The following is a 10,889-nucleotide window of genomic DNA, read 5'->3' on the forward strand; positions in this document are numbered from 1 at the left end:
CTAATGGTGGTTAGCCGCCCCTCGAGAAGGGTGACAGCCGCTTAAAGAGCTAACTGGACCGGTTCTATGAGGTCTTCCCGGCGTTACGAACAGCCTCGGTAGTGGCGTGTCCCACACTAATTGTTGCTGACTTCGACGCTTCTTTTTAAGTCATCGCTCCTGACGGTAACTTGGGCTGCAGCTCAGGAGAGAGACACGGGGCTGAGCGCCGCAACGATGCGGGTTCCCCTTTGGGAAGGGAGGTCGCCGTTTTGGCTTCTCCCGTCTGCTGGGCAAACAGGATTTAACAGCGTGCCCCGAGTTTGGCTGCGCGGAGGGGCCGCCTCCCTTCCCATGGGGGAAAGGCGGCTCCATCGCAGCGTCTCTTCTCCCTCACGGGTGGTGCGAGCACGTTTGGGAAGAGCAAACACAGAACTGTGTCAAAAAGTTCACAATGCCTTGGGGCCTTGTCAGAGCGAGGTGCCGTTAATGACATAAAGTGCTTTTAATTCCCTAAACGAAGCGCCGTGGAAGGCCAGAGCACAATTAGTAGGTGTTCCTTGGTCAGTGCTATCGCGCTGTCTGCTGCTTGGTTTCACGTGAATGCTCTGATGAGCACGGCTCTCCGTTCATCTTTGCACTGTGTTTGTTTTAACATTTCCTTTCTCACCTCTCTCTGTCCTGCTGTCCACCGAAAGTCTCTTTATCAGAGTTTTATCTCTGCTTAAAAATATTCCCAATTTGTCATTCTTTGTGGCTCATGGAAAGGTGACTGAAGGGATTTGAAATTTAATTCGTCATGCAGGTGAAAGACTTCAGTTTTTTTTCGGTGTCAAAGAAATTATGAAAACCCGCCTGCCCGTAAACGTCCCCTTCAGCACTTCCGAAATATTTATTGCTGTTGTATCTAGAACACACGCCGTCGGTTACAGAAACTCCCACCCAACAGAGGCACTTCACAAAACAGCCTCTTGTGAAAACAATGTGCTCACAGAGCGAGGAGAAACTGTGAGGATACCTTTTATCCCAGGATCCAAAAACATTTCAGGGTAAGCTTTATGACTCCCTGTAAAGTGTCCCAGCTGGAGAGAGGGGGAAATAGCAGCTCGGGGGTCCACCGGCGACAGCCAGAGCGCCTCGGCCCCCGGACTGGTGGGGAGGCCGTCGAGATGTGGCTCCTCCAGCAGCCCCCGGGCCCCTGCTCCTGTAACACCATCGAGGTGTGTTTGCGAATGTCACTCTGCAGTGTTTCAACCAAAGCCGCCGCTTTTACGCTCCTTTCCCCACTTATCCTATAAAGCACGAGGCACGCTGTCCTCTACGGCGCAACCGAAACCCTGCTGGGACTCGTGGGCACTAGAATGTGGCCAAAAGTGGGTGCAGGCAGCAAAACTTCTTCCGACCTACGGCGTGGAGCAAGGCGTGTGGAGTTCCTTGTGCCAGGCGGCGCGCTGGCAGCTGCCAGGCCGGAGCAGGAGCACGTGGGTTACCTTTAAAACACGTTTCCGCAGAGTAAGGGACTAACGTAACTGGCTCTGCTGCACTGGTCCTGTGTCGCTGCCAGCTCTCGTGCCTGGCAAAGTCTTTCAGCTGCTCCGTACCTCTGGTCCCGCACGTCCACAGCAGTGGCCCCTGCTCCTTTGATGTGCTGCGCGTCCCGTCTCTCGAGTAATTTTCAAACCTGTTTCTGTAGCTCTGACTTCTCCAGAAAGAATGTGGGAGAGCGGTGTTTCTGCTCGGCTGCTTTGTTTGACAGGCCTCGGTCTGCGCAGGCAGGTGTCTGAAGCTGCGGCGCTTCACCTGCGCAAACCCCAGCGTACGTTCGTTTGCTCACGCTCTCTGTGAAAACGTTCTTGAAAACAAAGTAAAAATTAAAGTGGGATTTCTGCCTGTCCACGGGTCCTTTTGGTGAAGAGCTGAGTCCAGAGCCTTGTTCCCTCTCGGGAAACAAACAGGTCTTTCCGCCACGGTGCTGCGTGATGCGGGTTGGTGTTAGATTTAAGGCTGTTTATCGTTAACATGCTTCAACAGCGCCGTGTCTGTGTTTGAATCAAGGGGTCCTGCGTGCGGTGGTCGAAGAGGCGAACTCCGGAGCGTCGGTTCTCTGCCTGTGCGAGAAGGGAGATGCCATGATCATGGAAGAGACTGGCAAGATTTTCAAGAAGGAAAAAGAAATGAAAAAAGGTGAGGCCTGCTCCAAAGACTTTTTTTCAGCGTGGCCATGGTTTTTGGTCCCGCTGGTGTGAATGGGCAAGAGCACAGAAGGCGCTACTCTGTGCTAATTAGTGTAAGAAATAGTTTGCCGTTCTCAGAAAGCCAATTTTAACCCAAATCCTCCTGCCTGGCCTGCTGGTAAGCAAGCGTCACTGATGAACCTCAGCTTCCCGTTTCAGTGCACCCAGTCATCCACGTTGTTGTCCAAAGTAACTCTTGTTTCAGTGTCCTCCCGTCTGGAAGAGCTGCCTTACAGTTATCTATCGCTGGTCTGTAGCTGCCGTGGAAATTGTGTGACACTCGAGTGTGTCACCCAGAGCTCCCTGATTTCTGTTCTGGAGACTTGAGGTCCCTTCTGCAGGTGTCTCACCACCTTGGATGTGTTTCTTTGACGGTTGCCTGGGCGAAAGGAGAGCCGGTGCGGGAGCAGACCACGCGCTGCGTTCCTCGTGGCTCTTTGGCTAGAGACTTGTGTCATGGGGCATTTCACAGCGCTTCAAAACCCTGAGTGACGACCCACCGTGGCAGGGCTGCTGCCTGCGCCGGGCGTGAGGCTGCACAGTTTCATGGAATGTGTTTTTTTTCCCTTTGTAGGTATTGCCTTCCCAACGAGTATATCGGTAAATAACTGTGTCTGTCACTTCTCCCCCCTGAAGAGTGACCAAGACTACATCCTCAAAGACGGAGACTTGGTCAAAATGTAAGTGTCTTGGTTATACTTCTTGTGGTTTACTGTTGGCATCTGGGCTTTGCTTTCTAATCCTGCTTGGTGTGTTAAATACTTCCTCGGCATGGCTAATTAAAGAATGAAATAGCTAGTCAAGTGAAGCGCCCTGAAGAGTGACCAAGACTACATCCTCAAAGACGGAGACTTGGTCAAAATGTAAGCGTCTTGGTTATACTTCTTGTGGTTTACTGTTGGCATCTGGGCTTTGCTTTCTAATCCTGCTTGGTGTGTTAAATACTTCCTCGGCATGGCTAATTAAAGAATCTAATAGCTAGTCAAGTGAAGCGCTTGAAACATGCTTGAGTCTTCTGGTACTTGTAGAAGTCACACAAGTTTCCCGAGCCGTGACGCCCCACCTGTAATTAACTCTCTTTGTGTTGCAGTGACTTGGGAGTCCATGTCGATGGCTTCATAGCGAATGTAGCACACAGTTTTGTCATAGACGCCTCAAAGGTAGGTTTGCGATGGAGCGGTGCCTCTTGCCGCTGCTGCTGTACGTGCAGCCTAAAGGAGAGGCTAAAAGCTGATGTTGGGGTGCCCCTGGTTCCAAAGGCAGCAGCGGCACGGGGCCTCGGAGAGGCGTCCGCTTTGTTTCGCAGAAGCGCCGCAGGTCTGGTGTCACAGCAGTGACAGGGTGAAAACCGTCCCTTTCCTAAAAATTATTCGGTCCTCTGGAAAATGAGGGCTGACGCGCTGTTTCAACATGTACAATTTTGCAAGGTTACAAATAACTTGAGACAAACCAGGTGTGAGTGGCGCTGCAGTGAGTTATTTGCATGTCGAGTGTCTGGGGCTGTGGGGCGGACTGGGCAGACTGGTTTTGCTGCCCCCTCTACTGGCCGAGGGACAGGGAGCCGAGCGCCGCACTGCTGGGAGTCGCTGCCTTCACCTTTGCAAACTCAGCTCGGGGGCGACTTGTTCTTCGGACCCCAAAACTGGTCCCTGCGGCCCGCTTCTCCTGCCTGAACACGCCAGCGCGGACTTTTCTCACTCGGGGCTGATCGCAGCATACAGCCCCGGCGCGTGTTGGTGAGGACACCACCGTGGCACGCGTGGTTTGGTCGGGCGTTTTGGAAGTGACACTAAGCCACACTCATGCGGTGGCAGTTACTGTTGTGTGCGTAAAGTTGTCGCATAAGCTCGGAACAAATTTTTAGCTGTAGTCCTGGGAGGAGGGTGGCGGTGTGGGGTCTTGGGAATGGTTTTTCTCCAGTGGCTGTGTCTGAACGACTTGATGGGGAGAAGACAAAAAACCCCCAATCTTCTGAAGTGTATTGAAATCTTTCTGGTCCACGTTTCTGGCTACAGGAGAGTCTTGTTCTGTTTTCGGTCTTTGACAGTGATGCGCTTGTACTAGAGTGTCTCTGTTGAAACTTGTGAGAGAGACAATTTGGTTGGGGCTGATACTCATCTGCTCTTTTAATGGAGGAGAGACTAATGATCGAGCTGTGGAGCCAGAAGCCCTTCCACCTCTGAGCTAGATTTCCCCATTCGCTCAGGGGGAGGGTGTCCAGTTCGACGGAGAATCTCCATCTCTAGACACTCAGAACAGCGTTCTTGCTAATAAGAGGGCAGGGAACGTACCTTAAAAAGCCTTTATTTTTCTGTTCTTCCAGGAAAACCCTGTGTCAGGCCGTAAAGCTGATGTCATCAAGGCGGCTCATCTCTGTGCTGAAGCTGCTCTGCGCTTGGTAAAGCCTGGAAACCAGGTGAGTGACTGATACGGGGGAAGGGGGCGAGGAGCTCAAGTGCAGACGCTGCCTGCGCCACGCTTCGTGCGCAGAAATAAAAGCGTGTGTCCTTGCCCAGCGATGTGGGGAATCTGGAAGCAGCTGTCTGCGGACAGCTGAGCTGCTGCTGGGGTGAGCACCGGACGCCGGGGCGGGTGGCGGCGACTCTTCTGTCAGCAGCTCTGGCTTCCCTGCGGGACCCGAGCTCTTCCTTGTGCGACGGTGGCTTCGCAGAGAAGCCTCGGTGCTCCTACTCGCCGGTCCTTTCCTCGCTGAAGGCAGCTGGGCACGCACAGCGACTCCGCCGAAGAGTGCTCCCTCAAATCTCCCACTTGGACCTCTCCCTCGCCTGGTGCTCGGGCGCCGCAGCAGTCGTAGGCGATCTCCTTTGTCGCTGTGTCACTACTCCAAACATACTCGTGTCGCTCTTAGCTCCTACTGAAATCCCTTAAAGAGGGATGGCTTGTGAGAAGGCACTGGGTGCAGCGCGGGAGGCTGAGCTGACCTCATGTTACATGTTGGTTTTGCCGATACAGGATTAAAAATGGAAGCCTGACACCGTTTCTCCTTTTCTTGGAGGTGTTAGAGCACCAGTCGGTTAGAAAACCTGCTGGTTTTATTACAGAACACTGTCGAGTTAAAAAAAACTTGTCATGCTTGTGGCTTTTATTTTTTATCCTTAATGTGTTTTGGATGGCTTGTGAGAAGGCACTGGGTGCAGCGCGGGAGGCTGAGCTGACCTCATGTTACATGTTGGTTTTGCCGATACAGGATTAAAAATGGAAGCCTGACACCGTTTCTCCTTTTCTTGGAGGTGTTAGAGCACCAGTCGGTTAGAAAACCTGCTGGTTTTATTACAGAACACTGTCGAGTTAAAAAAAACTTGTCATGCTTGTGGCTTGAATGTTATATCCTTAATGTGTTTTCATGTGTTCTTCATCCAGAACACACAAGTGACAGACGCATGGAACAAAATAGCCCACTCGTTTCACTGCACGCCGATCGAAGGTAAGGACGGGGGAGCAGCTGATCGGAGGTAGCGGCGTTTTAGCTGCACACTAAATCCTGAGCTGCCCTATTCAAATTCTGGGAAACTTTCAATGACTACGAGTCCTAGACATGCCATCTTTAAATGCAGCGGCCTCAGCTAAAAAAAAAAAAATCCCTTCAAAACTCTCTAGGTTCTTCTTCCTTCCTCTATTTTTTTCCTTTTATTTTTAAAGATGCGTTAATCTAGGAACAATAGACGTGGGCTTCCACAGTCTATTGTTGTTGATGGGTAGTGTCCTGGCTCGTGGACTCCCTGCTGACCTTGGGCAAATCGCGTGGCCCTTTGCTTTCACACTTGACCACTCATAGTTAAAACCCCTTTAGCGGATACATAACAGAGCTTGTTTGTAATGCAAGGGCCGCTGCAAAAGAAGCCCATAGATGTGCAGGGTATGTAATTTCCTTCCTTACAGCTCTAAACTGATTCACGTTCTCTTCGCAGCGTTGATAACGGGCGAGTGGGAAGGCTCTGGGGTAGCTTCTGGTAGAAATGAGACCACTGGCTTCTTGTCTGAAAGGTGGCGAGAGAGCTTAGCCCGACATTTGGCACACGCAGATGCTTTTCTCCTAATCGGTGACATCACTGTCAAATGGTTCTTTCAGCCACAATTAAATTGGTCCATTATTAGTTAAATTTCCTGAAATACCCTAAAGCTGGCTCGTTCTCTTCGCTCGCCTTAGCCCAGTCTCGGAACATCGGTTCCCTGTTCCTTGTGTGGGATGGCTTTGTGGGTCTCCTCAATGCTTTGCTCCTTTCTCTGTGAAAAAACATGGCATCAGCTGCAGTGAGGAGGCGGCCGCTCGCACTGTCAAGGGAGTTTAAGCAGCCACTGTTTTGGAAACAGTCAAGTGCCGTAATTATCTAGGCACTGGCAGCAGCATAAGGCCCCAGTTGATGAAAACAAACGGAGCTGTTGGCGGCCGGGGCTGTGCGTTCCCTTCCCGCCAGCAGCAGCCGGTCCTTCCCGAACGGAGACGTGCGACTGCCCCTGCTGGGCTGGGGGCTCGGGGAGCGGAACAGGAATGGCCGCGAGTACCTCTTCCTAGACTTCGACTTGAAGGTGAACTGTAGGACAGAAGGGAAAAGTGAAGCAACCCCCCCCACCCCCAAATTACCCTTTGAGTGCTGTACAGCCGAGGTACTGGGGAAAGGACTGAAAGTCTCCATTGATTTGACATTTGGCATCTTTGAAAACACCCGAGGGCGGGTCGCACGTGCCTGCGGGTTCACCTCCAGTCCGTTACAGCCCGCTGGCGTAGTGCACGTGCCTAGTCAAGAAGCGGCGGTACTGGAAAGGGCTCGGCAGCTGGCCGCTCCTCTCGCGGGAGCTTGCAGCTCCTCCTCGCTGGCGAGGAAGCGTTGCTGAAGTCAGAGTGGGCTTTGGGGAGCTCCGTGCCTGTGCTAATGCACTTGACGGTCCGCGACTGAGGGAAGCTGAGGAAGTGCTAACGCCGGTGACTGTTTGCTTTGCTGCTCGCTCTAGCTGAGGGCTGCAGTCCCGGGCCCCGGAGTGTTAATAATGCAAGTCACCGTGTCGCTGGTTTGCAGCTCAGAGGTGTTAATGGATTCTCTTATCGCGGCAGGGATGCTGTCGCACCAGCTGAAACAGCATGTGATCGATGGAGAGAAAACAATCATCCAGAACCCTACAGACCAGCAAAAGTGAGCATCACCTCTGGGGCTGCTGCTTCCAGCAGCATTTGGGAGGGGTGTGACTAGGTCCGGAATGGTGACCCCCTTTCTCGCTGCGGTATCAAGTGGGGGATGTAGCAGGTATGTTTAATTTAACCGGGGTATAGACTGCTCCCCGTATGGCCTCTTTTCTTGAAGTCCGACCCAGTACGGCAAACTCGTAGCTTGTTAGCCCCATATCTTCTTGTCCGTTCTGTGTGAACGTGAAGTGTGGCTCTGCGTTTGGGGGTTGTTCTGAGAGAGAAAGGCTGGAAGTCACGGACACGAGGCTCCTCGCTGGCACCTGCGAGCGTTCTTGGTTTCTGTCCAGTTTCTCGAAGGAGTCTGCTGGAGGCTGCCAGCAAAATAACCAACTGTTGCTAGTTGTAGCGGTGGATGCTAATTCACCAGGAGCTGTGCCAAGACCTGTCGTTTGTCTCGCAGAAGTTGCCAGGAGCCCACTGGATGGTGATCGCTGTCAATAGCATCTCGGGATGGTTTGGAGCTAATGAGCTGGATATGTCATTCCGTTCTGTTCCAGCAGCTCCTCTCCCTCAGGGATCCCTCGGGGTTGGGTCTCGCGCTGACTATTTGGAGCTCGGTGGCTTTAAATCCAGCACTTGGCCTGCAAGTTCTCAGGCGTAGCAATGTACCAGGCGTGGTGGGGCTCTTGGCCTGCCTGGGACGTGACCACAAGTTCAAAGAGCTGGTGCTGAATGTCTAAGAGACCTCCCACCCTTTACCGGGGATGGAGCTACTTGTCACGGGCAGGAGGAGCACTGGCTTGTCGTCGTTTTTCTCTGCCAGCCTGTCACTGATCAGCTCTGCTGCGGGGCTTGTTAATCTTCCACTTCGTCTTCCGTGCCAGCTTCTGCTCTTCTGGTCAGGGACCTGGTCACCGTAGCACCTCTTTGCGCTTGTAGACCTTTGCTGGCTAAGCCCACTGTGGGCTTGTCTGAGGTACTGTGGCTGTGTAGGAGGCTTTGTCTTCTCTGTTTACCATTCTTTGACTCACCAAACTACTTTTCATCCAGGAAGGACCATGAAAAAGCAGAATTTGAGGTCCATGAAGTTTACGCTGTTGATGTTCTCGTCAGCAGTGGAGAGGGAAAGGTGAGTCCGGTGCTTCTTGCCCTGCTGTTCCTCTGTGCGTGTGGTCGCAGCGGCCGCGTTTCAGAATAGTCGGCAGCAGCAAGTGGCTAACAGCCACATCCTTGTGGGTGCCAGTTCCAGCCGGGGAATACTTGTTGCCTGGGTATCACTGTGTCTTTTGGGGTGGAACTTTTTCCATCCAAAAAGTTGAGGGTGCGCCTTTACGGTGTTGGAGTACGGACGGTGCTTGTCCGATGTGAACGCCCCGGCGCACGCAGGCGGTTGGCTAATCTGGCTGAGGAAGTGCTGCGCTGCTTTCCCGGTCTCTCAGCTCTGTTTGCATTTTCAGGCAAAGGATGCTGGACAGAGAACTACAATTTACAAAAGGGACCCCTCCAAACAGTATGGCTTGAAGATGAAAACCTCCCGTGCCTTTTTCAGTGAGGTGGAGAGGCGCTTTGATACTATGCCATTTACTCTCAGGTATTTGCTCTTACTCGTGGCCTCCCTGCGTGTTCAGAGCTAGATGCTTTGCGTGAGCTTACAGACCATGCTGACAGCAAAACCGACTTGCTTCACCGTCTGTCACAGAGGAGGAGGAGGAGGCAGCCTTTGCTGCTTTACGTTGGGCTTTGCTGTATTTGAGCCTAGGAGTGGGTGGAGGAAGGATGTTACGGGCTTAAGCAGGAATCCCAGGCAGAGCCCGAGGATTTGAGAATCTCCTGTGCTTCGCGTGGCAGGTGGGGAGCCGGGAATTGCGTTTAAAATAAAACAGAGAGGGGAGAAAGCAGTGTCAGGGTGCAGCATGCAGAGGCGAGGCAATTCCAGTCAATTTTTGTAAGTGATGCACTCTCACACTAAGGAAAGAAAGTTCGCTTGACAGGCTCTCTTCATCCTTAAATCCACTTGCCTTTTCCACTCTCTGGAGGTAACAGTTCAGCCGGCAGTTGCCTGCTCTGGCCGTCTGCTTTGTCACTGCACCACGACGCTGCCGGGGCGAGGGGGATGCGAGTGAATAAAGTCTCCAGCCTGACCCCGGGGGCAATTCTGAAACCTGTGGGGTGGAACCTGGCTTTTGGGAAAGGGCCTGAGCTCAGGTGCGGCTCTGTCTCCTCCGCAGGGCATTTGAGGATGAGAAGAAGGCCAGGATGGGGGTGGTGGAATGCGCCAAACACGAGCTGCTCCAGCCTTTCAATGTCCTCTACGAAAAGGAAGGTGAGTGCTGGCGGTGGGAGGACTGGGAGCCGGGTGTGGACCGGGCGCTCGGCAGACAACCGTCGCTCGCTTCCGGAGTCTGGTGAGACCGGTGCTGACTGTCGCTGTATAAATACCAGAGGTGCACTTCAAGGGCCCTGGTATTTATCCTCCGGGAAGCTCGCTGCCCATTGGCTTCTGGATCTTGTTTTGGAGTCGTTCCAGTGATGAGATGAAATTTTTTGTGGAGTAGTTTCCTGGGCAGGAGGAGAGATTGATGGCTGAGGCTCTCTGGCTTGCTTACAGAGCAGGCTTGGGGGTGTGGTGCTGAAGGAATTGTTTTTGCCCTGGCCGTGTTAGGTTTAAGAAGTTCCTGCAAGATGGTTTTTAGCAGTGACAGTGTGGGAATGGCATAGGAGTCGAATCATCTGGTTGGAAACATCTGCCGAGATACCTGGTGGATCGGATACGGGGGGGCTGTGGCGTAATAGTGCCCGTTTCTGTCTTGCAGGAGAGTTTGTTGCACAGTTCAAATTCACAGTGCTTTTAATGCCCAACGGTCCCATGAGGATAACCAGCGGCCCCTTTGAACCGGAACTCTACAAGTCGGAGTTTGAGGTGCAAGATGGAGAACTGAAGGTTGGTTTAAAAATAATAATAATAAATAGATGTTGCACATCGCACCGGTCACCCTGTCTTTGCATCCCTCGGGGTGAAGGTGGGAAGTAAATCCGGAAGATTCTGCAGGGGAGGGGCTGAGGCGGTGAGCTTAAAAAGGAAAAGATTTGCTTAAGAGCAGGTTGGGTCCCTGTTTCCTGCGTCAAGCACCAGCTCTGGTGGCTCGGTAACGACACCCAGCCCTTTCCTAGGGGTGGCTGAGAAGTCAACAGCTGGCTCCAAGGCCTCGTGCCTCGGCAGGGTGTGAGGCCGTGGCGTTCCCCATCTATCGCTGTGCCCCGTAGGACTTACCACCATTCCTTCGGTGGCTGGCGGTGCTCGTTCTGCTCTAAAGGCATTTCTCTTTATCTGCTGTCCAAAAAAAGGAGTCTGCTTTCTGGCTTCTTATGTTTCCTTCCTGTCTCCAGGCCCTTCTACAAAGTTCTGCAAGCCGGAAGACCCAGAAAAAGAAGAAAAAGAAGGTAATTTGGCCACGTTTTGTGGGGATTAGTGGCACGTTCTCTTTTGCAATCGGCAGCGCCCAAATGTTACCCGGGTCCTGCGTGGTCGCATT

General features: G+C 52.7%; 1 protein-coding gene across 1 annotated transcript in view; it reads left to right on the forward strand.

The window, feature by feature from the left end:
* The first annotated feature begins 2,015 nt into the window (after positions 1–2,015).
* PA2G4 (proliferation-associated 2G4, 38kDa) overlaps positions 2,016–10,889 on the forward strand; it is a 9,914-nt gene continuing 1,040 nt past the window's right edge. Inside the window, exons 1-11 of the mRNA XM_009331207.1 lie at positions 2,016–2,163; positions 2,788–2,893; positions 3,304–3,373; positions 4,537–4,629; positions 5,595–5,658; positions 7,285–7,363; positions 8,407–8,485; positions 8,814–8,947; positions 9,585–9,679; positions 10,170–10,297; positions 10,744–10,797. Of these exons, the coding sequence (XP_009329482.1) occupies positions 2,109–2,163; positions 2,788–2,893; positions 3,304–3,373; positions 4,537–4,629; positions 5,595–5,658; positions 7,285–7,363; positions 8,407–8,485; positions 8,814–8,947; positions 9,585–9,679; positions 10,170–10,297; positions 10,744–10,797 (957 nt within the window). The 5' untranslated portion in view covers positions 2,016–2,108. The remainder of the gene's footprint in view (positions 2,164–2,787; positions 2,894–3,303; positions 3,374–4,536; positions 4,630–5,594; positions 5,659–7,284; positions 7,364–8,406; positions 8,486–8,813; positions 8,948–9,584; positions 9,680–10,169; positions 10,298–10,743; positions 10,798–10,889) is intronic.

Source organism: Pygoscelis adeliae, unplaced genomic scaffold (genome assembly GCF_000699105.1).
Source record: "Pygoscelis adeliae isolate BGI_AS28 unplaced genomic scaffold, ASM69910v1 Scaffold1069, whole genome shotgun sequence".
Lineage (NCBI taxonomy): Eukaryota > Metazoa > Chordata > Aves > Sphenisciformes > Spheniscidae > Pygoscelis > Pygoscelis adeliae.